Genomic DNA, 27947 nt, shown 5'->3' on the forward strand with positions numbered 1-27947 from the left:
AAACAAACCTTAATTCAAACATCCCAATGTGATATCCCATGACCTGCCCAGCGAGGACTAAACACCATCATTCACCAATTATCTACACTCCAGTGACCTTCCAAAACAGAAACTATATCCCATTGGCCATCTCTCTTAAAACAAATAAATGGTTAAATTCAACGATGACCTCACATTGACTACTCCTGAATGGCAGCTTTAAGAACAAAGAAAAGTACAGCACAGGACTGGCTCCTTCAGCTCCAAGCCTGCGCCGTCCATATTGCCCACCTAACTGAAAACCTTCTATACTTCTGGGGTACTTATCCCTCTATTCCCATCCTATTTATGGATTTGTCAAGGTGCCCCATAAACGTCACTTTCGAAGCTGCGTTCACCATCTCCTCCGACAGCGAGTTCCAGGCACCCGCTACCCTCTGTGTAATAAAACGTCCCTTGCACATCGCCTCTAAACTTTGCCCCTTGCACCTTAAACTTGTGTCCCCCAGTAATTGACTCTCCCACCCTGGGACAAAGTTTTTGCCTGTCTACGCTGTCCATGCCCCTCATAATTTTGGAGACTTTTATCAGGATGTCCCTCAACCTCCGCCGCTCTAGTGAGAACAAACCATGTTTCTCCAACCTCTCCTCATAGTTAATGCCCTCCATACCAGGCAACATCCTGGTAAACCTCTGCTATACCATCTCCAAACCCTCCACATCCTTCTGGTAGTGTGGTGACCAGAATTAAACACTGTATTCCAAGTGGCCTAACTAAGGTTCTATACAACTAGAGCATGACGTGCCAATTTTTATGCTCAATTGCCGGACCGATGAAGGCAAGCATTCCGTATGTCTTCTTGACAACCTTCTCCACCTGTTTTGCCACTTCCACTGACCTGTGTACCTGTATACCCAGATCCCTCTGCCTGTCAATATTCTCAAGGGTTCTGGCATTTACTGTACATTTCCCAAATATTTTAGACCTTCCAAAATGCATAACCTCACATTTAGCCGGATTATAGTCAATCTGCCATCTCTCTGCGCAAGTCTCCAAACGATCTATATCCTGCCGTATCCTCTGACAGTCCTCATCGCTATCCACAATTCCACCAACCTTTATGTCATCTGCAAACTTATTAACACTGTCCTCCAAACAGCAAAGGTCCTCAGCAGGTACCCCTTCACCCTGGGGTGTCCCTCAAAGATGTCGGGGATGTTTGACTGCCCCAGGATGCAGCTGTCGTGCACACTCCTGGGGAAGTGTGCACACACGAGCACGATCTCCATGTGGTGGTCGCTCACAAGTTGGAGGTTCAGAGAGTGGAATCCCTTTTTGTTGGTGAAGGGAACTCCGTGGTACCCCGGTGTGTGCAAGTGAACATGTGTGCGATCTATTACCCCCTGGATCTGGGGCGCCCAGCGATGCCCCCCCCCCCGCCCCCCCGCGCCGTACAGCTGAGGCAGCCGTGGGGCCGTGATTGGAGAATGGGATACACTCAGTTTGGGGGTGAGGTTGGGAGGGGTGGGTGCATGAGGGGTGAGGTTGGGGGTGAGTTGGGGGTGGGGGGAGGCTGACTGTACACAGCAGCAGAATGATTATGAGGATTCACTGTCAGGGAAAGTGATCATTCCGAGGGAAGCAGTGAGCAGGATGGGGAGGGGATTAGGGATTTTCCGGCAACATTTCTGGTGCACCGGAGCACAGAGCAGAGAAGCAGAGGAGCTGGAATGTGAGAGGAGGGATTGGGAGATGTGTGGCTCCATGAGTGGGGACAGTGTGTTGGGAGAGCCTGAGACTGGGAGGTGTAATCAGGAGCTACCGTCCATCCAGACGCACATCACTCTGCTCACTGATGTTGCTATTCCTCTTCACATTCCCAGCGGCATTCCTGTTGTTCCCTCAGTTCCTATTTCTATTATTTGGTCTCTATTTTTTTTTGTCCATGACATTTAATTTGAGCAGAAGTAAGGAACACAAGGGTGGGGTGCTAGATATTACATAGATATTCCATAATAGTTAACCAGTTGTATTTGTTGCTTATTTAATTATAGTTATTTTTAATAAGAAGTTAATTATCTTTACATTTACAAACCTGGTGTCTGTAATTATTGGGCAGCTGAAGACCTCGGGTATTGTAAAATAAAAGTTAACATCAACCATGTTGTGACTTCGGGTCAAGTGGGGCTGGAATTGACCGCGCACTGGCCCAGGGTGTTGTAACAATATGTTTCAACTAATTGACATTTAACTCAGATACTTTTAACCATGAGCTGATGTGTGACTCATTTACACTTGCTCAAAGCGAGACAGAGACCGGCTGTCTGCAAACAAAAGGAATATGTTCAAGCCGTGCTCCTTTCTTTCAATTCAACAGGAGCTTTGGGAGCCTCTAATTCAGGGTAATTCTCATGGCAAACTTTCAGCCAATCAGATTTGACTTTCTGTTTAATAATCGTTATTGTCACAAATAGGCTTACATTAACACTAATGAAGTTACTGTAAAAAGCCCCTCGTCGCCACATTCCGGCGCCTGTTCGGGTACACAGAGGGAGAATTCAGAATGTTCAAATTACCTAACAACACGTCTTTCGGGACTTGTGGGAGGAAACCGGAGCGCCCGGAGGAAATCCACGCAGACACGGGGAGAATGTGCAGGCTCCGACAGACAGTGACCCAAGCCGGGAATCGAACCTGGGACCCGAGAGCAGTGAAGCAACAGTGCCAACCACTGTGCTACAGTGCCGCCCATTGGCACCATTTCCCCTGTAGAATAAATTATGAATCTTTGAAATTAAACATTCCTGTGTTTTTCTTGATGAGTACAAAATGAAAAACTTCAACAATGTGTCTCTTTTTGACAAGATTCAATCCTAAACAAACAAGTAACTGATTTTTAATTTACTCACACAAATATATTTTGCTTTATTTGAATGAATCAGCCCATCGTTTCAGTCTTAGAATCTGGTTCTCGCTTTTTAACACCGAACATTCCCTTTAAACACTTTGGAACCTTCAGACTGGTGTTTAACTTGTTGATATTTTTCCCTTAAAGGTGCGAATGCTCCAGTCCTTATCCAGTCTCCGAGTCTGGAACGTGTCCCAGAGGGTCAGACTGCACGGTTACAGTGCACCATGCGGAACGCCGCAGTGACACACACCGATGTTCACTGGAACCGGGAGCTGCCAGGGAAAGATATGGAGAGGGTTTTAACACATGATATAAAGAACAACACACGATGGAGTCCAGGTTTCACTGAGCGTTTCCATCCTTCCCGAGACACGTCCAATAAAACCTTCATCCTGACAATCAGCAACGTGCAGCCCAGTGACACTGCCGTCTATTACTGCTCCGTGTGGGGAGATATCAGTGGGAATGGATCACAGCTGACTGTAACCAGTAAGTACAGTTTCCATGATTCTCATGTGGTTTTACTCACAGATAGAATCTTCTTGAACTTATCGTCCAGAACTTAAATTCTTTGACTCCTTTGTTTACTCGGGTTTTTGCCAATGTGGTGCCTCGAGCTGTTTTGTTTTATATTCATACTTTATTGGCAAGATGCCATCCCTAACTGCCCTGGAGAAGGTGGTGGTGAGCTGCCTTCTTGAACCGCTGCACTCCATGTGGTGTAGGTACTGCTGTTAGGGAGGGAGTTCCAGGATTGTGACCCAGCGACAGTGAAGGGACGACGATACATTTTGTTACGACACCCTGGTCAGCGCACGCTCAGTTCCAGCCACACAGATCCCAGAGTCCCTACATAAGTGAATTAACCAGTAATTTGTGTATTTTCCTGAGATCTTTGACCCTTGACTTCTCCAATGAGTTACATGCACAAGATTTGAAAGTAAAACATTAGAACTGTTTATTTATAAAGAGAGTAAAATATGAACAAATTATGGAAATAATGTAACACTGATCTACTTGTTTAACTATTCCCCAAACACCGTCCCACCCGCCACCCACATGCACACAAGACAGACGCACAGGGGGGAAGGGAAAGGATCAAAATGATGGGCATTAAACTGGGTGTGAGATATTTGAGGATCTTTGCTGCTGAGGTTGAGGTCTTTGTAGGCAGTGAACTCTTCAGAATGCGAGGTGTTGAACCATCGGTTGGTTTGGACCCTCAAGCTGGGCCATTCAGGCCGGATTCTCAGGCTGTGGGATACCCTCTGGGGACAGGTTACAACTTGTGTTGAGCTGAGCGTTACCCACGGAAGATGCACTTCAAACCTGCTGAGTTTCTGATATGTGGTCAGCTTCAGCAGACTCACCAACAACTTGTCTCAGTTACACAGAATATTAGAGCAGCATTTTCCTGAGGCCTTTGAGAGGCCTGGTACTTTTAATGGAAGAGGAACCGGAAAGATCCCCCTCCCCAGCTCTGTATTCAGGTTTTGAGTACTCACTAACTGCTCTGTGTACCTGAAGGGGGTTCAAGCTGAGATTTGAGAGAGAATCCCCTTCTTCTGGGGGAGAGATTGAAAAGGATTCTGCTCAGCTCAGCAGTTTGGAAAAATCTGGTTCGGCCGGCACCGATTCATCCTCCAACACGGCCGGAGACTTCTCCGCCCACACTCTCCTTGGCATTCCGTGGATCACAACAGTTTTGCGTGTTTCTGTAACATGGCCAACATGCATTGTCCCCCAGTCTCTAACTGAGACAGAATCTGAGGGTTTAGTTCAGAAGCAGGTGGTTTTGGTGGTTGAACAGGTTTGAAGTCCCCACCATGGGTGGTTAACAGACTGTCCCTGGTACTTCCCTCCAACTTGGTCGACACTCCTTGGCACCTTCTCTATACCTGACTCTGTCTGTCCCTCGCCACTCGCTGTGTGAATCTGTCTCCAGCACACTCTCAGAGAAATAATTCCAGATCCTAACCACTCGCTGTGTGAATCTGTCTCCACCACACTCTCAGACAGAACATTCCAGATCCTAACCACTCGCTGTGTGAATCTGCCTCCACCACACTCTCAGACAGTACATTCCAGATCCTCACCACTCGCTGTGTGAATCTGTCTCCACCACACTCTCAGACAGTACATTCCAGATCCTAACCACTCGTTGTGTGAATCTGTCTCCACCACACTCACAGACAGAACATTCCGGATCCTAACCACTCGCTGTGTGAATCTGTCTCCACCACACTCTCAGACAGTACATTCCGGATCCTAACCACTCGTTGTGTGAATCTATCTCCACCGCACTCGCAGACAGTACATTCCTGATCCTAACCACTCGCTGTGTGAATCTGTCTCCACCACACTCACAGACAGTACATTCCGGATCCTAACCACTCGTTGTGTGAATCTACCTCCACCGCACTCTCAGACAGTACATTCCTGATCCTAACCACTCCCTGTGTGAATCTGTCTCCACCACACTCACAGACAGTACATTCCGGATCCTAACCACTCGTTGTGTGAATCTACCTCCACCGCACTCTCAGACAGAACATTCCGGATCCTAACCACTCGCTGTGTGAATCTGTCTCCACCACACTCTCAGACAGAAAATTCCGGATCCTAACCACTCGCTGCGTGAATCTACCTCCACCACACTCTCAGACAGAACATTCCAGATCCTAACCACTCGCTGTGTGAATCTGTCTCCACCACACTCTCAGACAGAACATTCCAGATCCTAACCACTCGCTGTGTGAATCTGTCTCCACCACACTCTCAGACAGAACATTCCAGATCCTAACCACTCGCTGTGTGGAAGAAGTTTTTTCTTCATTTTGCATTTGCCTTTTTTGCAAATTATTTTTTTGCCCTCTGTCTTAATCTTTTCAGAAAGGGGAACAGTTTCTCCCAGTCTGCTCTGGTCAGAACTCCAGTGATTTTGAACATCTCTATCAAATCTCCTCTGATCCTTCTTCTCTCCAAGGAGAATGGTCCAACTTCTCCAATATATCCCCGGAACTGAAGTCCCTCATCCCTGGATCCATTGTCTTGAATCTTTGCTGCTCTCTCTCCGATACCTTCACATCCTTCCGAATGTGCGATACCCAGAACTGGCTGTAATATTCTGATTGAGGCTGAACTAATATCTGAAGCTGAATATACTGAAGCTGCCGTGTGTGTAACATTCTGATACTTTACAGAACAATCATCCGACCAGAATCCCGGGACAGCAGATGCGATTGTTTTAAGCACGGGTATAATCCTGGCCTTTGTTGTCTTGTTCTGCTTCGCTCTGCTCACACGTTATCTTGTAAAAAAGAGGTTGCACTCTGCAAAGAACTCCACACAAGGGTAAATATGAATCATCTTGTGTCTGATACTGTTACTGCACAGGGTGATTATTTTATAACTTGCTGCTTTTAGTGAGGAGCCACATTCCCCTTGCAGCCTATCGTTCAAGTGTGTGAGCTGCTACTGTTGAGACCAACACATGTGCCAGTGCTTGACTGGTGCCAGTCATCTCCAACTGTCCTGGCATCACAACCACCCCAGTATTGACCAACAGGCACCTAACTGCTGCTGCTGAGAGCCAGGATGGTTTTCACAGTTGAAGCACTAAACCTCGCCCTTCGGACATTAGTGCTGGATAATTGCCCCCCTCGCCCTGTGTGCTGGTTCAGTGCCCGTGTCTCGCTGGCTGCACAGTCCCTCATGGTGGTTAGAACAAACAAGTGTTCATGCTCTCTGTCCAAACAGCCCATGTCGGCCTTTATCCTCCCCACAAGGAAATAGTTCTAATCATATTCACACCATATTCCAATATCTCTTCAGCTGTCTTTTTCATCACCTCCCTCTCCAATCTAATCTCAAATGATGACATTATTTCTGCCTCACCCACTAGTCTGGGTGAATCCCACATCCTCCCGACTCTGTGTCAAGATATTTATCTGCCCTATTCTAGTCTCTTCCATAAGCTTGTATCCAGAGCTCCTCAATCTTCACCCTCCCTGTAAAAGTCTGCTTCCATCTCTTCTATCCCAAGTTTAAAGAATTTTGAAGACCTTTGATCATATTGCTCTGCAATCTGGGTTCTGCTAATGATAAAAAATGTCTCCCGTCTTTCTTTGTATTTGTTTTGCTGACACCAGACCCAATCCCAGTGAATCTCTCCTGTTTCCTCACTAACGCCTGACAGCTTAATCAGCTTGGAGTGGAGAGCTCTTGAGCATGTCTTCAAAAACTGAGATAACTTTCACTGTCAGTGAACGACAGACACTCTCGGTGTTTCGTAACTAACATTCAAAACATTAAAATGTTCCAGGGAATATTTTGCAAAATGGGTGTTGACATTTCCAGGTTGTAACGAGACAGCAGTGAGTGCATGGCCCAGATAGCGGAAAATCCCAGTATTCATTGTGGATTCACTGGGAGCCCAGGGGAATCCTGACCAGTCTGGTTTGGGTGGTGTGACCATGGACATCTGCACAGTTTGCATTGCTTTGATAGAAATGAGATGGATCAGATTTCCCAGGAGAAGTCCGCACTGTTTCCAGCCCTTTCTCAAAGTGTGACATGCTTTGTGTTTATTGAGTTGGGAGGTTAATAGGGGGGTGAAAAAGGCAGATGGGACACTTGCCTTTATCAATCGGGGCATCGATTACAAAAGCAGGGAGGTCATGTTGGAGTTTTATAGAACTTTGGTGAGGCCACAGCTGGAGCACTGTGTGCAGTTCTGGGGCGAAATTCTCCGACCCCCCGCCGGGTCGGAGAATCGCCGGGGGCTGGCGTGAATCCCGCCCCCGCTGGTTGCCGAAGTCTCTGGCACCGGAGATTCGGCGGGGGCGGGAATCGCGACGCGACGGTTGGCGGGACCCCCCGTTCGATTTTCCGGCCCGGATGGGCTGAAGTCCCGCCGCTAAAATGCCTGTCCCACCGCGTAAATTAATTCACCTACCTTACCGGCGGGACAAGGTGGCGCGGGCGGGCTCCGGGGTCCTGGGGGGGGCGCTGGGCGATCTGGCCCCAGGGGTGCCCCCACGGTGGCTTGGCTCGCGATCGGCGCCCACCGATCCGCAGGGCGGCCTGTGCCGTGGGGGCACTCTTTCCCTTCCGCCTCCGCCAGGGTCTCCACCATGGCGGAAGCGGAAGTGACTCACTCCACTGCGCATGCGCGGGAATGCTGTCAGCGGCCGCTGACGCTCCCGCGCATGCGCCGCCCGGAGATGGCATTCCGCGCCAGCTGGCGGGGCACCAAAGGCCTTTTCCGCCAGCTGGCGGGGCGGAAATTCCTCCGGCGCCGGCCTAGCCCCTCAATGTTGGGGCTCGGCCCCCAAAGATGCGGAGCATTCCGCACCTTTGGGGCGGCGCGATGCCCGTCTGATTTGTGCCGTTTTGGGCGCCAGTCAGCGGACATTGCGCCGTTTCTGGAGAAATTTGCCCCTGGTAACCACATTATAGGAAGGGTGTGATCGCACTGGAGGGGGTGCAGAGGAGATTCACCAGGATGTTGCCTGGGATGGAACGTTGAAGTTATGGAGAAAGGTTGAATGGATTTGGGTTGTTTACTCTGGAGCAGAGAAGACTGAGGGGTGACCTGATCGAGGTGGACAAGATTATGAGGGGCATGGACTGGGTGGATAGGGAGCAGCTGTACCCCTGAGATGAAAGGTCGGTTACAAGGGGACACAAGTTCAAGGTGAGGGGCAGGCAGTTTCGAGGGGATTAGAGGAAAATCTCTGGCACCGGAGATTCGGCGGTGAGGGTCTGAAACCCACTACCTGGGAGGATGGTGAGGGTCTGGAACGCGCTGCCTGGGAGGGTGGTGAGGGTCTGGAGCGCACTGCCTGGGAGGGGGGTGAGGGTCTGGAACGCACTGCGTGGGAGGGTGGTGACGGTCTGGAACGCGCTGCCTGGGAGGGTGGTGAGGGTCTGGAACGCACTGCCTGGGAGGGTGGTGAGGGTCTGGAACGCACTGCCTGGGAGGGTGGTGAGGGTCTGGAACGCACGGCCTGGGAGGGTGGTAGAGGCGGGTTGCCTCACATCCTTTAAAACGTACCTGGATGAGCACTTAGCCGTCATAATATTCAAGGTTATGGACCAAGTGCTGGTCAATGGGATTAGGTCGGCGGGTCAGGTGTTTGTCATGCATCGGTGCAGACTCGATGGGCCGAAGGGCCTCTTCTGCAGAATCTGTGTGATTCGGTGATATAAAGATTAACGTCACCAATCCTGAGCTCCCAGGAGAAAGGGAAGAGACTGAGACAGGTGCTGTCACCTTGTCCCCATCTCAAACTCCCTGTGTCCACTGCTCCTCGCTCTGGACTTTCTCTCTCACTCTCTGGGATACGGGAGGCAAAATAAATCAATCAGGGCTGAAATATTTTCTAAATGATCGGTTTATTGATATTAAGACACAAGGGCAGGGATTCCCCCAAATCGCGGCAAAGTGTTGCCGCCGGAGTAAACACCAGAGTGTTTCACGCTGGCGTCAATGGGCCTCTTGGCCCAGCGATTCTGCACCCCACAGGGGCCCAGCACGGCGCTGGAGTGCTTAACGCAGCTCCGGCTTCCGATACGGGCCCCAGCACATCCGACTGCGGATCCGCGCATGCATACGGCGGCAGCACGCGCGCGGCTGCCGTATTCACGCCGGCCCCTGCACAACATGGCGGAGCCCTTTAGTGGCCCGGCGCTGAAGAAGAAATGCCCCCCCGGAGTCTGATCCCCCACAACCCCCCCCCCCCCACAAACAGGACGGCTACTGCAGCCGCGACACCGAGCGCCCGCCGGGTGAAACCATACGGGAACCATGTCGACGGAACTCGGCCGCTCGACCGCAGAGAATCGCCGTGGGGCCTCTTTCAACGGCCCCGGCCGGCGCCGCAGCGACTGCGCGCGCTACGGGTGCCGATTCTCCAGCCGGCGGAGAATCACGTCTCGGCGTCAGACCCGATCGCGGGCGTTCTTCGCCCCCGCGCCAATCGCGATTTAAGCGTGGAGGCTCGGAGAATCCCACCCAAGATGTTTCTAAACTTATCCAGGCGTGGAAATTGGAAACAAGGGTCTTCGCTCCCTCCGGGAGACCAAAGGTTAATCGTTCATTTCTCTGATGTTACGGCTGCTTCTTGTCCCGGATGTGAAATCATTGCAAAATGAGAAGTTTCTCAAACAACTCTTTCACTTCCAAAGTCTGAAATTAGAATAAGATGCATGAGCTTGATCAAACTTCCCAGCATGCCTTCTGATTTGGGTCACATTGTGGAGCCAATTCTGCTTATTTAGGAAATGATTCCGGATATCCGGCTCATCCGTGTCATTGTCCTTAAAAACTGGAATCAAAGGCGCATGTTGGAAAACCTAAAATCCGTCTCCGCCAAGAATGTGACCTGTTGTTCTGCAGTAACGCTGCAATGAAGCTAATGTGTGGCATTTCTTTAGGATCCCTGATGAAGACCAGAACCCTGTGTATGCAACAGTGGACGGTGAGTAAACTAATTCAACCATTGTTGCAACGCTCACCGGGAATTACTCTCGATCCCAGATACCCCTTTGATGCTGTTAGTTTTGGGATGTAATTAACATGCTAATAATTTGACCAATTTATTTGTCTGATTTGCAAAGTTTACTATTAAATACTGTAAAGCTACATCGGACAGAATGAAGATGGTTGGAGGCTGTCCCCAGCCCTGTAGCTGCAGAGTGTGAGACATACCCTCAGGGTGGCAATGTTACAGAGAGTGACCCCAAAAAGATAAACTTTCAGACATAGAAAGTCCACGGAACGGCCTCCTATATTTCACCAGCGTCTGGAATCTCCTTGTAGAGTGATCACATTGTCAGTTCTCAGAGCAATTCCTGGCAATAGAGATGGTTAAGAGTTGACCGATTAGTTTGATATGAGAGTTTTTGATTGAATCGAGAGAGAAAAACTATTTGCTCTGGCGAGTGGGTTAACAACTAGAGATCAGAGATTTAAAATCGTTGGGTAAAGATCGAGAGGGGAGATGGAGAGAAATGTTTTTCACTCAGAGAATTGTCGGGATCTGAAACGCTCGCCCTGAAAATGTGGAGGAAGCTGATTCCAGAAATCATCTTAAAAGAGAGTTGGGCAGGTACTTGCTATGGAGGGAGAGCAGCGAAGGTTTACCAGGCTGTATCCTGGATGGTGGGACTGTCCTATGAGGAGAGACTAAGTGGGTTAGGATTATATTCATTGGAGTTTAGAAGAGTGAGAGGGAATCTCATAGAAACTTACAAAATTCTAACAGGATTAGACAGGGTAGATTCAGAAAGAATGTTCCCGATGGTGGGGGAGTCCAGAACTAGGGGTCATAGTTTGAGGATAAGGAGTAAACCTTTTAGGACTGAGGTGAGGAGAAATTTCTTCACCCAGAGAGTGGTGAATCTGTGGAATTCGCTACCACAGAAAGTCGTTTGTTAAGTAATGGGTTAAGAGACATTCCTATTAGTTGTCTTATGTTAAGTATCCAATAATTGACACTGATATGTAAAGAGGCTTCAGGTGGCCTTTGTGTCAGGTGATGTGATGTTAGAGTTTTGAGCAGAGTCTGTTGAAGTAAATTAAAGGTGTTTGTGGAAAAGGAGCAGAACTTTTGACTCTTTATACAACAGCAGCTAACCGGCTAACATAGTTGAGGTCAAAACATTGTGTAATTTAAAGAAGGAATTAGATTTTGCTCTTGGGGCTAAAGGAATCCAGGGATATGGGGGGAAGGTGGGATCAGGGTATTGAACTTGATGATCAGCCATGATCATAATGAATGGGGGAGCAGGCTCGAAGGGCCGAATGGCCTCCTCCTGCTTCTATTTTCCATGTTTCTGTGTATGTCTCAGAAATTTACAGGATTCCGGATGAAAAGCAGGAATGTGGGATTGGGCACAATGGCCCTTTAAAGAACCAGCACAGGTTCAATGGGCCGAATGGCCTCCTCCTGTTCTGTGAGTTGCTGATTTCTCTGATGAACTTTATAATGGAGAGGAGGCCTCATGTCTCCCGGGAAAACTGCCCAAGTCGCTCCGGAATTTTCATTTGCTGTCATTCCAAGTTTCCAGAGCTCGACCTTTACATGGATTTATTCTGAAGAAACATCTTTGTCTTTTCTTTCAGATAAAACACGGAGCAGCAATCAAGAGGTTGAAGAAGCTCCTTCTGCTCCTTTGGTAAGGAAATGGAAATGGGGCTTAGCTGCTGTTCTTTGCTGCATTTTCGATTTGCTGCCGTTTCCCAAAATAGGCACCACATCAATTAAAAAGGAGGAGTTTGAATGTTACTGTAAGTTTACAAATCAATCCTTCTGTTCCAGACAGGAGAGTGATAGACAACCTGCTCTGATTTCCCCGCTCCACCTGTCTGTCTGCACAACGTGTTTTCAATTATTTTTAAAGTTGGTGGTGGCATATTTTTCAAATCCATGGGTTCTGTGAACCAATTTACTGATAAACTGCAGAAAACTGGAATTAACAGTAACTCAGAAGGTTAGTTCAAATCTGGGGAGGCAGTTTCATAACTTCCCACTACATCGCACACACCCTCATGCACAACCCTCTCATACACCCTCATGCACCCTCAAACAGCCGCACACTAATAAACTGCAGAAATCTGGAGTTAACAATAACTCAGAAGGTTAGTTTAAACCTGGGGAGGAAGTTTCACAACTTCCCACTCCAAACACACGCACATGCACACGTGCATGCGCACGCACACACTGACCTGATTAACACTACATCCCTGTATGCTTCACCCAATGCCGGTGTTTATGTCGTTACATTGCGTACCTTGTGTTGCCCAATACGTATTTTCTTTTATTTTATTTTCATGTACTTAATGATCTGCTGAGCTGCTCGCAGAAAAATACTTTTCACCCTGCCTCAGTACACGTGACAATAAACAAAATCCAAATCCATACACACTTTCTCTCTGTCATACACACACACACACACATCGGGCATCGGGCAGAAGATACAAAAGTCTGAGAACACAAACAGCTTCTTCTCCACTGTTATCAGACGCCTAACGACCCTCTTATGTACTGATCTGATTAATACTGCTGTATGCTTCACTCGATGCCGGTGTCTATGTATTCACATTGTGGGCCTTGTGTTGCCCTATTATGTATTTTTGTTTCTTGTACTAAATGATCTGTTTGTGCTGCTCGCAGAAAAATACTTTTCACTGTTCCTCGGTCCACGTGACAATAAACAAATCCAATCCAATCCCTACACACACACACCCTCTATCTCACACACACACCCTCTATCCCACACACACACCCTCTATCTCACACACACACCCTCTATCTCACACACACACCCTCTATCCCACACACACACCCTCTATCTCACACACACACCCTCTATCCCACACACACACCCTCTATCTCACACACACACACACTCACACACACCCTCTATCTCACACACACACCCTCTATCTCACACACACACCCTCTATCTCACACACACACCCTCTATCTCACACACACACCCTCTATCTCACACACACACCCTCTATCTCACACACACACACACTCACACACACCCTCTATCTCACACACACACCCTCTATCTCACACACACACCCTCTATCCCACACACACACCCTCTATCCCACACACACACCCTCTATCTCACACACACACCCTCTATCTCACACACACACCCTCTATCTCACACACACACACACTCACACACACCCTCTATCTCACACACACACCCTCTATCTCACACACACACCCTCTATCTCACACACACACCGTCTCTCACACACACCCTCTATCTCACACACACACCCTCTATCCCACACACACACTCTATCTCACACACACACCGTCTCACACATACACCCTCTATCCCACACACACACACCCTCTATCTCACACACACACCAACTCTCACACACACACCCTCTATCCCACACACACACACACCGCCTCACACACACACACACCCTCACACACACTCACACGCATACACCCTCACACACCCTCACACACACAAACCCTCACAAACCCTCTCACACACACACACTCTTGCATCACTGCTCTCTCCCTCACGCGTGCCACCACCCTCTCTCCTTCATTCTGTCGCAAGCTCTTTATTTCTCTTTCTTCCTCTCTCTCTCTCTCTCTCTCTCTCAAACACTGACTTGCATCATCACTGCTTATTTATATTTTCAGACATTTTTTGAAAAGTTTCTAGCACCTTCTATGTGACCAGGTTAAAGTTGGGGACAGAGTTTCTGTGGGTTTCCAACCTGAAACTTGAGCTGTCATCTTTTGAGTTGTGATTTTTTGAGGGGTGATTTTTTGAGCCTCTCCGTCCGTGAGAAAGTCACCGTGGACCCAAACTCTGGAGTGAAGTGAAAAATGTGATTCTCTCCGGCGTGATTGTTGTTTGGAATCTCCCCCCCACCCCCCCCACCCCCCGCGCCGGGGGAGGAGTGAGAATCACACGGTGTGCGATCAGGAACCTCACTGTAATACATCAGCACACCATTACCCAGCACTCTCTCCAGACCTTACCCCCTCCCTCACGGAATCTTGACTCAGCGTGACGTCCCGCCAGCATCATTTACACCAAGGCTGGCCGGGCGTGAGGCAGTCTCAGAGTCTCCACCTCACCAGAGTGACGCCGGTAACTACACCAATCACTTTTATTTCTGAGAGGCACAAGATTCCATGAGGATTCACACCGTTTTTCCCGTTGAGACTGACCACATTGGAGGCTCGGAATCTAGAAGAGCCTGTGAAGAATATTTAATTCCACAACAAGTCAGGTGCAGGATTCCAAATAAAGTGAAGGAGAAAAGAAAGAGAGAGAGGAGGGACAAAGAGACTGAGAGAAAAAGTGAAAAAGAAATTTCTGAAAATAATTTTTTCCAAATCTCCAACAATAATGAAAAGCTGAATGAATGAGACATGTCGGTTAATTGTCAATTCCAGGGGGGTTCTTTGGCAGCCATTAAGACAGACCATGCCATTAAAAACAATAACTGACATTCCAACACTGGGGACTGGATTCTCGGGCCCCCCAGACACGTGTTCCTCGGCCGCGCGCTGTTCGCTGGCAGCGGGATTCTATCATTGACGAGGTGGGGGTGAGCTGCCTTCTTGAACCGCTGCAGTCCCTGAGGTATGAGGAAATGAAATGTAAAATATTCCCTGGGACTATTTGGAAGATGGGCAAAGGAATCATCCTTTAATGTCCCGGGTTATATTTATCCCCCTAAAAAAATGAGAACTGATTGGTCATTGTCACATTGTTATTTCTGGGATCTTGCTGTGTACAAATTCACAGCTGTAGCAGAGCGACCAGAGTCAATAAAAAGCACATCCCAGCGGCCTGTCAGCATCTTCCAGTGAGAAAGGCAAAGAAGAAGAAACCATTCAGTTATTAATAATAACACCATTTGATCTGTTGACAGACATTCTTTCATTCTGTGTGGAAATAAATACTGATCAATATTTCTATTGGATTACAGTCAGGTGAAGGGGAATGCAAATATGCTGAGCTTCGATTCCATTGCCCAGGCACCAGGCAGCCGGGAGTATCACTGACTGAAAGCACAGCGGAGTATGCTGTTGTTCATCGTTCTTAAACCTCAAAACCAGCAACAATTAACCAGTGGGACAAGCAGCAGTCACCAAAACCTCACCCAATCACAATCACCTCTGCCTTTCCTGCACATTTCAACGGCTTCAATCTCTCAACAATATCAGAGCGAGATTGTAAATCCCAGACCCTGATATTACTGGACACTCAGACCCTGATATTACTGGACACTCAGACCCTGATATTACTGGACACTCAGACCCTGATAATACTGGACACTCAGACCCTCCCAGACCCTGATATTACTGGACACTCAGACCCTGATATTACTGGACACTCAGACCCTGATATTACTGGACACTCAGACCCTCCCAGACCCTGATATTACTGGACACTCAGACCCTGATATTACTGGACACTCAGACCCTGATAATACTGGACACTCAGACCCTCCCAGACCCTGATATTACTGGACACTCAGACTCTGATATTACTGGACACTCAGACCCTGATATTACTGGACACTCAGACACTCCCAGACCCTGATATTACTGGACACTCAGACACTGATATTTCTGGACTCTCAGACCCTGATATTACTGGTCACTCAGACCCTGATATTACTGGACACTCAGACACTGATATTTCGGGACACTCAGACCCTGATATTACTGGACACTCAGACCCTGATATTACTGGACACTCAGACCCTCCCAGACCCTGATATTACTGGACACTCAGACACTGATATTTCTGGACTCTCAGACCCTGATATTACTGGTCACTCAGACCCTGATATTACTGGACACTCAGACACTGATATTTCTGGACACTCAGACATTGATATTTCTGGACACTCAGACCCTGATATTACTGGACACTCAGACCCTCCCAGACCCTGATATTACTGGACACTCAGACCCTGATATTACTGGACACTCGACCCTGATATTACTGGACACTCAGACCCTGATATTGCTGGACAGTCAGACCCTGATATTACTGGACACACAGACCCTGATATTACTGGACACTCAGACCCTGATATTACTGGACACTCAGACCCTCCCAGACCCTGATATTACTGGACACTCAGACCCTGATATTACTGGACACTCAGACCCTGATATTACTGGACACTCAGACCCTGATATAACTGGACACTCAGACCCTCCCAGACCCTGATATTACTGGACACTCAGACCCTGATATTACTGGACACTCAGACCCTCCCAGATGCTGATATTACTGGACACTCACACCCTGATATTACTGGACACTCAGAGCCTCCAAGACCCTGATATTACTGGACACTCACACCCTGATATTACTGGACACTCAGACACTGATATTACTGGACACTCAGACCCTGATATAACTGGACACTCAGACCCTCCCAGACCCTGATATTACTGGACACTCAGACCCTGATATTACTGGACACTCAGACCCTCCCAGATGCTGATATTACTGGACACTCACACCCTGATATTACTGGACACTCAGAGCCTCCAAGACCCTGATATTACTGGACACTCACACCCTGATATTACTGGACACTCAGACACTGATATTACTGGACACTCAGACCCTGATATTACTGGACACTCAGACCCTGATATTACTGGACACTCAGGCCCTCACAGACACTGATATTACTGGACACTCAGACCCTGATATTACTGGACACTCAGACCCTGATATTACTGGACACTCAGACCCTGATATTACTGGACACTCACACCCTGATATTACGGGACACTCACACCCTGATATTACTGGACACTCAGACCCTCCAAGACCCTGATATTACTGGACACTCAGACCCTGATATTACTGGACACTCAGACCCTGATGTTACTGGACACTCAGACCCTGATATTACTGGACACTCAGACCCTGATATTACTGGACACTCAGGCCCTCCCAGACCCTGATATTACTGGACACTCAGACCCTGATATTACTGGACGCTCAGACCCTGATATTACTGGACACTCACACCCTGATATTAATGGACACTCACACCCTGATATTACTGGACACTCAGACCCTGATATTACTGGGCACTCAGACCCTGGTATTACTGGACACTCACACCCTGATATTACTGGACACTCACACCCTGATATTACTGGACACTCACACCCTGATATTACTGGACACTCAGACCCTCCCAGACCCTGGTTTTACTGGACACTCAGACCCTCCCAGACCCTGGTATTACTGGACACTCAGACCCTGATATTACTGGACACTCACACCCTGATATTACTGGACACTCACACCCTGATATTACTGGACACTCACACCCTGATATTACTGGACACTCACACCTTGATATTACTGGACACTCAGACCCTGATAATACTGGACACTCAGACCCTCCCAGACCCTGATATTACTGGACACTCAGACCCTGATATTACTGGACACTCAGACCCTGATATTACTGGACACTCAGACCCTCCCAGACCCTGATATTACTGGACACTCAGACCCTGATATTACTGGACACTCAGACCCTGATAATACTGGACACTCAGACCCTCCCAGACCCTGATATTACTGGACACTCAGACCCTGATATTACTGGACACTCAGACCCTGATATTACTGGACACTCAGACCCTGATATTACTGGACACTCAGACCCTCCCAGACCCTGATATTTCTGGACTCTCAGACCCTGATATTACTGGTCACTCAGACCCTGATATTACTGGACACTCAGACACTGATATTTCTGGACACTCAGACCCTGATATTACTGGACACTCAGATCCTGATATTACTGGACACTCAGACCCTGATATTACTGGACACTCAGACCCTGATATTACTGGACACTCAGACCCTCCCAGACCCTGATATTACTGGACACTCAGACCCTGATATTACTGGACACTCAGACCCTGATATTACTGGACACTCAGACCCTGATATTACTGGACACTCAGACCCTCCCAGATGCTGATATTACTGGACACTCAGACCCTGATATTACTGGACACTCAGAGCCTCCAAGACCCTGATATTACTGGACACTCACACCCTGATATTACTGGACACTCAGACACTGATATTACTGGACACTCAGACCCTGATATTACTGGACACTCAGACCCTGATATTACTGGACACTCAGACCCTGATATTACTGGACACTCAGACCCTGATATTACTGGACACTCAGGCCCTCCCAGACACTGATATTACTGGACACTCAGACCCTGATATTACTGGACACTCAGACCCTGATATTACTGGACACTCACACCCTGATATTACTGGACACTCACACCCTGATATTACTGGACACTCAGACCCTCCAAGACCCTGATATTACTGGACACTCAGACCCTGATATTACTGGACACTCAGACCCAGATGTTACTGGACACTCAGACCCTGATATTACTGGACACTCAGACCCTGATATTACTGGACACTCAGGCCCTCCCAGACCCTGACATTACTGGACACTCAGACCCTGATATTACTGGACACTCAGACCCTGATATTACTGGACACTCACACCCTGATATTACTGGACACTCACACCCTGATATTACTGGACACTCAGACCCTGATATTACTGGGCACTCAGACCCTGGTATTACTGGACACTCACAGCCTGATATTACTGGACACTCACACCCTGATATTACTGGACACTCACACCCTGATATTACTGGACACTCAGACCCTCCCAGACCCTGGTTTTACTGGACACTCAGACCCTCCCAGACCCTGGTATTACTGGACACTCAGACCCTGATATTACTGGACACTCACACCCTGATATTACTGGACACTCACACCCTGATATTACTGGACACTCACACCCTGATATTACTGGACACTCACACCCTGATATTACTGGACACTCAGACCCTGATATTACTGGACACTCACACCCTGATATTACTGGACACTCACACCCTGATATTACTGGACACTCACACCCTGATATTACTGGACACTCACACCCTGATATTACTGGACACTCACACCCTGATATTACTGGACACTCACACCCTGATATTACTGGACACTCAGACCCTGATATCACTGGACACTCACACCCTGATATTACTGGACACTCACACCCTGATATTACTGGACACTCACACCCTGATATTACTGGACACTCACACCCTGATATTACTGGAGAGACTGAAATTGCCCAAATGTGACACTGTGCTCAGAACATTGTTCATGGAATGAAGTCTGTAATTTGTCGAATAAGACATTATTTGCTTTGTGAATGTTGCTACAACCATTTCTGTCTCTCAGGGAACTCTACTGCCACCCACAATGCCTCCTCAGTGTAGGGAAGGCTCTCTCCCTCCCATTGTATCCCAGCGGGAATTTGGAATGTGTGAAAGGGAAATGAGGGTGGGAATTCTCCGGCTGACGGGATTCTCAGTTCCCGCTGGCTGTGTGCCATCGCCACGGTTTCCCGGTGGTGTGGGGGGGCTTCGATGGAAATTCCCATTAACAATTGGCGAGAGTAGAGAATCCGGCTGCCAGCGAACGGCGCTCCGCCGGGAAACACACGGCTGGGGAAGCGGAGAATCCAGCCCCAGATTTATTCAAATCTTTCTTGGGATGTGTGTGTCGCTGGCTCCATCAGGAATTGTTGCCCATCCCTAATTGCCTTTGGTAAGGTGGTGGTGAACTGCATTCTTGAACCGCTGCAGTTAATGAGGTGTAGGTACACCCACAGTGCTGTTAGAGTCATAGGCTCATACAGCAGAGAAAATGCCCTTCGGTCCATCGCATCTCTGCTAGTCAAAAACAACCACTGGACTATTCCAATCCCATTCCCCAGCATTTGGCCCAGAGCCTTGTCTGCCCTGGGATCGGGAAGGCACATCTAAATACTTCTTAAATATTCTGAGGGTCTCTGCCTCCACCTCCCTTTCAGGCAGTGAGTTCCAGACTCCCATTCCCCTCTGGGTGAAAAGGGTTTTCCTCACATCCCCTCTGAACCTCCTGCCCCTAACCTGGGCAGCACGGTAGCACAGTGGTTCGCACTGTTGCTTCACAGCGCCAGGGTCCCGGATTCGATTCCCGGCTTGGGTCACTGTGTGGAGTCCACATATTCTCCCCGTGTCTGCGTGGGTTTCCTCCGGGTGCTCCGGTTTCCTCCCACAAGTCCCGAAAGACATCCTTCTTCGGTAAATTGGACATTCTGAATTCTCGGTCTCTGTACCTGAACAGGTGCCGGAATGTGGCGACTGGGGCTTTTCACAGTAACTTCATTGCAGTGTTAATGGAAGCCTACTTGTGACACTAATAAATATTTTTTTTTAAAATTGAACCTATGCCCCCTGGTCATTGATCCCTCCACCAAGGGGAAAAGTTTCTTCCTGTGTGCCCCTCAGTCTCCTCTACTCAAAGGAAAACAATCCCAGTCGATTCCATCTCTCTTCATAACTAAAACTCTCCAGCCCAGGCAACATCCTGGTAAACCTCCTCTGCACCCTTTCCAGAGCTATCACATCCCTCGTAAAGCTGTGGCCAAACAAATGTTTTACACAGTTCCACTAGAGCAGTGAACCTTCCTGCTCGAACTGTTTTACACAGTTCCACTAGAGCAGTGAACCTTCCTGCTCTAAACTCTATGCCTCAGTTAATAAAGGCAAGTATACCAGAGGCCTTCTTAACCACTGTATCCACCTGCTCTGCTACATTAAGGGATGGGTGTACATGCACACCAAAATTCCTCGGAAACTCGGTGCTTCCCAGGGTTCTGCCGTTTACCAAGAACCCTCTCTTGTAAGTCCTTCTATATTTATCAAAGTCCTTCTCCCTGGAGATTTATCTACCTTTAAGCCTGCCAGACCACTCCGAACCTCCTCTCTGTCTGTGTTAATCTCTTAAATTTTATTACAGTCCTTCTCCCTGATTTCTACACCCACAAGAACATCATTCCTCAGATAAGGACATCAAAACTGCACACAATACTCCAGGTGTGGCCTCACCAATTCCCCATACAATTGTAGTGAAACATCTCTATTCCTATATTCAAATCCTCTCGCTATGAAGGCCAACCTACCATTTGCCGTCTTTCCTGCCTGTTGTTCCTGCGCGCTTACTTTCAGCGACTGACGCACGAGGACACCAAGGTCTCACTGAGTATTCACCTCTCTCAATTTACACCCACTCAAATAATAATTCCCTTCCTATTTTTGCTGCTGAAGTGGATAACCTCACATTTATCCACGTTATACTGCATCTGCCATGCATGTGCCCACGCACTCAGCCTGTCCAAATCCTGCTGAAACATCTCTGCATCCTCCTCACAGCTCAGCCTCCCACCCAACTTTGTATTGTCTGTAAATATGGAGGTACAGGAGAAACTATTCCCACTCAAACGTACATCAAGAACTAGAGGGCACACATTCACAATAATGAGCAAAAGGAGAAGTGAGCCAGAGGTTGAATGAACTTCCTGTGAGGGTGGTGGAGGGAGGTGAAATCGAGGTATTCAAAAGGGGATTGGATTGTTCTCTGGAAAGTGAGACTGTGCAAGGTTCCGGGGATAAGGCAGGGGTGTGGGTCTCGGTCTAATGTTCTTCCAGAGGGCCAGTGCAGACCTGATGGGCCGAGGGGCCTCTTTCTGCACTGGGAAGATTGTGTGAAAGATTCTGAGTGGAATGTACTTTACCTCCTGCTGAATTAAACTGTTTCAGAAATCGGGCACCGTCATGGAAATATAAACCTTCCCAGACTATAATTCCTGACACTTTAGAATCAGGTTTTAGTAAATTCTCATTTTCACAACAGCTACTAAACCCAATCTTCACTGTTTACATTTTGTTACAGAATTTGAAAGATTCCCCAGCAGATTCTGACCCAACGTACATGGTAAATATCTCTCACTACAACAAACTGGGATATGTCTGGTGATCAACATTCACCACAGGATCAAAGTTTCCTCTTTCGACATAGAGTAAAATAAATCCCTTTTTCCCAGAAGCCGCTATGATTAGAATGTAGAACATTTTCAAATAAGCCTCTCATTGTGCACGTGTTACACAATCACAATTTCTAACATGTCTCTATTTTCCCTCAGGCATTACAGCAACCAACTTCATCTGTATACAGTGAGATTAAAGGTATGTTTCTATCGCACTGAACAGAGGTTCAGGAAAAGCAGGTGGATTCTGTCACTTTCTGTATAAATGGTGAAACTGTGGGAAAGCCTGACTCAAAATGGACCCATATCAGCAACACTGCAGAGAATGGATAGAGAGCAGCGAGTCCAGCGTGGAATGGACCATGATTAGCCCCGTGTGGTAATATATGTAATGTTGTGTGTACAAAGAACAAAGGACAGTACAGCACAGGGACAGGCCCTTCGACCCTCCGAGCCTGCACCGATCGTGATGCCTGTCTGAACTAAAACCTTCTGCAATTCCGGGGTCCATATCCCTCTATTCCCATCCTATTCATGTATTTGTCAAGATGCCTCTTAAACATCGCTATCGTATCTGCTTCCACCACCTCCTCCCGCAGCGCGTTCCAGACACTCACCACCTTCTGTGTCCAAAACCTGCCTCGCACATCTCCTCTGAACTTTGCCCCTCGCACCTGTGACCCTGGGTAAGTGACTTTCCCACCCTGGGCAAAAGCGTCTGACGTTTCACTCTCTCCATGCTCCTCATAATTTTATAAATCTCTGTCAGGTCGCCCCTCCGCCTCCGTCATTCCAATGAAAACAATCCGAGTTTATCCAACCTCCCCTCATAACGAATACATAGAAACAGAGAAAATAGAAGCAGGAGGAGGCCATTCGGCCCTTCGAGCCTGCTCCCTCATTCATTCTGATCATTGCTGATCATCAAGTTCAATACCCTCCAGACCAGGCAACAACCTGGTAAACCTCTTCTGTCCTCTCTCCAAAGCATCCACATCCTTCTGGTAGTGTGGTGACCAGAATTGTACACAATATTCCAAATGCGGCCTAACTGAGGTTCTGTACAGCTGCAGCATGACTTGCCATTTCTTATACTCAATGCCCCGATGGATAAAGGCAAGCATGCCGTGTGCCTTCTTGACTACCCTATCCCCCTGTGTTGCCACTTTCAGTGACCTGTGGACCTGTACGCCCAGATCCCTCTGCCTGGCAATGCTCTGAAGGGCTCTGCCATTTACTGTGTTATTCCCACCTGGATCAGACCTTCCAAAATGCATTACCTCACATTTATCCGTCATATCTCACCAATCGATACACACATATTCACAGGTACAAAGATAGACCTAAATGTCTACAAACAGACACACATTCCCAAATGTACATCGACACACAGACATACAGACACGTGTACACGTTCACATATACTTACACACAGATATTCAATAACGTGTACACACACATTTCCAGCCATGATTCCCAGTGTATGGAGTGGGAATACTGAACTATTTTCCTTTCATATCCACTCAGTGTTCAGACCAACTGTAGCCCCGACTGTCATTCCATCTGGGATCAGCTCACTCTGTGCAGGCTGGAGATGGAGTCTGGGAGTTTCCCGTCATTAAGAACAGAGTTACAATCTGGACAAACTCCTCAGAGGAGCTGAAATTATCCTTTATTCTCACGTTGGCTGCAGCTTGAGTTTTGGAAACTAATCTATTTTTAATTTTGTTTGAACAGGCAACAGACAAGCTCCCGGCTCCTGAACTACAGAAAATATCCTTCGATATGGCACCATTCCGAGGCCAGGAGCATAAGGACGATTAGGAACATGATCAAAACAGTGTCCTTATATCAGAGATCAACTCCTTACACTCACATTCTTCCCACATCCCCAATTCTACCCACCACCTTTTTCCATTTCCCCAGGCTGCACGATCAGCTTCTCCCCAATCTATCTCCCTTTATCCCTGTCCCTTTGGTAATTTAAAAGATATAGCCAGCTTTCCGCAAGGAGTTGAAAACTGCAGGAGAGATGGGGTCAGAATCTCAGGAAAACCCAGTCTTATTCAAGTGAGAATGCAGAGTGCTGGGCCACGCTCTTGAAAAGGGTTTTTTGGGTTATTGGATTGTGTTTTTGAATTGGAACAGTTAAGGGGGAATTCATTCAGGGTTATACATAGATTACTGTCGCTGTGTGGTGTCTTTATGTTTGTAATTGATAAAAATTCTTGCTGTGTGTTTATATATAAATGTTAACTAAGTTCTTGGAACAAAGCTTGTTTTGATTAAAGTGTCTGGGAAGACTGATGAATCACACCCAAAGGCTCTTGTGCTCAACCTTGCCAAATTCAACAGAACGATTGTAGGTCAGGTGGACTTCATAATATACTTTGGAGTTTCTAAGCCCTGGCCCATAAAATTAGACAGAACATTCCAGACCCTAACCACTCGCTGTGTGGCTCTGCCTCCACCACACTCTCAGACAGAACATTCCGGATCCTAACCACTCGCTGTGTGAATCTGCCTCCACCACACACTCAGATAGAACATTCCGAATCCTAACCACTCGCTGTGTGAATCTGCCACCACCACACTCTCAGGCAGAACATTCCGGATCCTAACCACTCGCTATGTGAATCTGTCTCCACCACACTCTCAGATAGAACATTCCGGATCCTAACCACTCGCTGTGTGAATCTGTCTCCACCACACTCTCAGACAGAACATTCCAGATCCTAACCACTCGCTGTGTGAATCTGCCTCCACCACACTCTCAGACAGTACATTCCGGATCCTAACCACTCGCTGTGTGAATCTGTCTCCACCACACTCTCAGACTGAACATTCCGGATCCTAACCACTCGCTGTATGAATCTATCTCCACCACACTCTCAGACTGAACATTCCGGATCCTAACCACTCGCTGTATGAATCTGTCTCCACCACACTCTCAGTCAGAACATTCCGGATCCTAACCACTCGCTGTGTGAATCTGTCTCCACCACACTCTCAGTCAGAACATTCCGGATCCTAACCACTCGCTGTGTGAATCTGCCACCACCACACTCTCAGACAGAACATTCCGGATCCTAACCACTCGCTGTGTGTATCTGTCTCCACCACACTCTCAGTCAGAACATTCCAGATCCTAACCACTCGCTGTGTGAATCTGTCTCCACCACACTCTCAGACAGAACATTCCAGATACTAACTACTCGCTGTGTGGATCTGTCTCCACCACACTCTCAGACAGAACATTCCGGATCCTAACCACTCGCTGTGTGAATCTGCCTCCACCACACTCTCAGATGGAACATTCCGGATCCTAACCACTCGCTGTGTGAATCTGTCTCCACCACACTCTCAGACAGAACATTCCGGATCCTAACCACTCGCTGTGTGAATCTGTCTCCACCACACTCTCAGACAGAACATTCCGGATCCTAACCACTCGCTGTGTGAAAAGCTTTCTCCTGTGCTTCAGTAACTGCTCTCTCCACCTGTCCTGCCACTTTCAATGATTTCTGCACATTAACCCCAGCTCGTGCCTGTCCCCCACACTCTCTACACTTCATTCCACTTTCTATTCTGGTTTAGCTCAAAAATAATCTGCCAGGCGATCCTTTCCTGCTCCTAATTCTGACTCCTTGAGCACTGCCAGTTGTGGCTCAGAGTAACTGAGTGACCTGGCATGACTACATCCAAATGATTCATTGAGTGGGAAGAGATCGGAAGGGTGTGGAATTACTGACACCAGAAGTGTGGTCAGATGGTCAATAGGATAGCGGAGGTTTGTGTGGAAATTTAAGAAATTCTAGGTGCTGTTTATTACAGTAAAGTTCAGTGTTTAGGCCTCCTCATTCTCAGCCCATAGTTTTTCAGTTTATTTTAGATTTTTCAGTCAGTTTGTACCAGATTTTGAGTGGAAGATCCAAGTGTGCAGTGTACGTCTGATTACATCATGTTGTGTCGAATATAAGGCCCAGAAACAGATCATTCAGCACAATGAGCCCATGCAGTCCATGTCCAAATGCAGCAAGACCTGGACAATATCCAGGCTTGGACTGACAAGTGGCAAGTTACATTTATACCACACAAGTGCCAGTCAATCAACATCTCCAACAAGAGAGAATCTAACCATCGCCCCTTTACAGTCAATGGCATCACCATCACTCATCCCCACTATCAACATCCTGGGGGTTACCATTGACCAGAAACTGAACTGGATCAGCCATATAAATACTGTGGCTACCAGAGCAGGTCAGAGACTGAATTCAGCAGCGAGAAACCCACCTCCTGTCTCCCCAAACCTTGTCTTTCATCCACAAGGTACAAGTCAGGAGTGTGATGGAATACTTTACACTTTCCTGGATGAGAGCAGCTCCAACAGCACTGAGCAAACCGAAGACCTTCCAAGACAAAGCAGCACGCTTGATTTACACCCCAGCCACCAGCCTCAACATTGTCTTTCCCCAGCACGGACACACAGTCGCAGCCGTCTGTACCATCCACAAGATGCACAGCAGCAACTCACCAAGGCTCCTTTGACAGCATGTTCCAAACCTGTGACCTCTACAATCTAGAAGGACAAGAGCAGCAGATACCTGGGATCACCACCATCTGCAAATTCCCCTCCAAGTCACTCACCATCCTGACTTGGAAATATATCGCTGTTCCTTCACTGTCGCTGGGTCAAAATCCTGGAACTCCCTCCCTAACAGCACGGTGGGTGTACCTACTTCACATGGACTGCAGCGTTTGAGAAGGCAGCTCACCCCCACCTTCACAAGGGGCAGTTAGGGATGGGCAATAAATGCTGGCCTAGTCAGCAACACCCACATGGTGTGAAAGTATTTAAATAACAGTCCATGCCGGTATTTATGCTCGATTTGAACCTCCTGCAATCCTTTCCCATCAAACCATCAACATATCCTGCCTCATCCTTATTTGTTTACTTCACTTCCCCAAAACTGTTTCTCTGCCACTTACTTCAATTCGGAAATAGAGAGGGTTCCAAGTTATTTGTATTTGTGGGGATACAAAGTAAGTTATAGTTTCAAATAAGCTGAATTTTGTGTTTCTGTATTTGTGTGCTAAAAATGAAATAAAACTTCAATTTTAATCTCATTTCTTAAAAGTTGCCTGAAAATCTGTCGGTTGGTTTCGATGCCTGCATTGTAATGATGGTTTTACAAAACAGTGAACAAAAACTAGGCTGTTGCTTAGTAACCAGAAGCCCAGACAAAGACAGTGAGAGCAGTTAGTTCAGGAGAAAGAAGGTAAACGGGGAGTAAGCAGATTTCACAGAAACTGCTGGAACAGACAGCACCATACACAGGGACAGAAAGACACTCCCAAGATAAAGAACAGCAAGTCCTAGAAACCAGGGATTGGGAAAGAACAGAGTTCCAGGAAAACTGTGAAGGCAAAGGAAAGATGAAGAGGAATCTGGAAAAAGGTTCTGTTCAGTGAAGTCAGGAGCAGAGAGAAAGGCTCCCAGTTAAGGTACAGACCTGGGGCATGGCGGCTTGCGAGATGGTAACAACTTATAC

The 27947-nt window shown here is 47.7% G+C and overlaps 1 protein-coding gene across 2 annotated transcripts in view; it reads left to right on the top strand.

Moving 5' to 3' along the window:
* Window positions 1-27522, top strand: part of LOC140428383 (V-set and immunoglobulin domain-containing protein 1-like) — a 36615-nt gene extending 9093 nt beyond the window's left edge. Inside the window, exons 3-8 of one of the 2 annotated variants that reach the window (XM_072514796.1) lie at window positions 6095-6245; window positions 10332-10375; window positions 12022-12074; window positions 22302-22343; window positions 22552-22594; window positions 24133-27522. In XM_072514796.1, the coding sequence (XP_072370897.1) occupies window positions 6095-6245; window positions 10332-10375; window positions 12022-12074; window positions 22302-22343; window positions 22552-22594; window positions 24133-24158 (359 nt within the window). In that variant the 3' untranslated portion in view covers window positions 24159-27522. Of the gene's footprint in view, window positions 1-6094; window positions 6246-10331; window positions 10376-12021; window positions 12075-15393; window positions 16010-22301; window positions 22344-22551; window positions 22595-24132 lie in introns of those variants that run through there. The other variant, XM_072514788.1, reaches the window with a different exon arrangement.
* Window positions 27523-27947: the final 425 nt, after the last annotated feature.

Source organism: Scyliorhinus torazame, chromosome 1 (assembly GCF_047496885.1).
Source record: "Scyliorhinus torazame isolate Kashiwa2021f chromosome 1, sScyTor2.1, whole genome shotgun sequence".
Classification (NCBI taxonomy): Eukaryota; Metazoa; Chordata; class Chondrichthyes; order Carcharhiniformes; family Scyliorhinidae; genus Scyliorhinus; species Scyliorhinus torazame.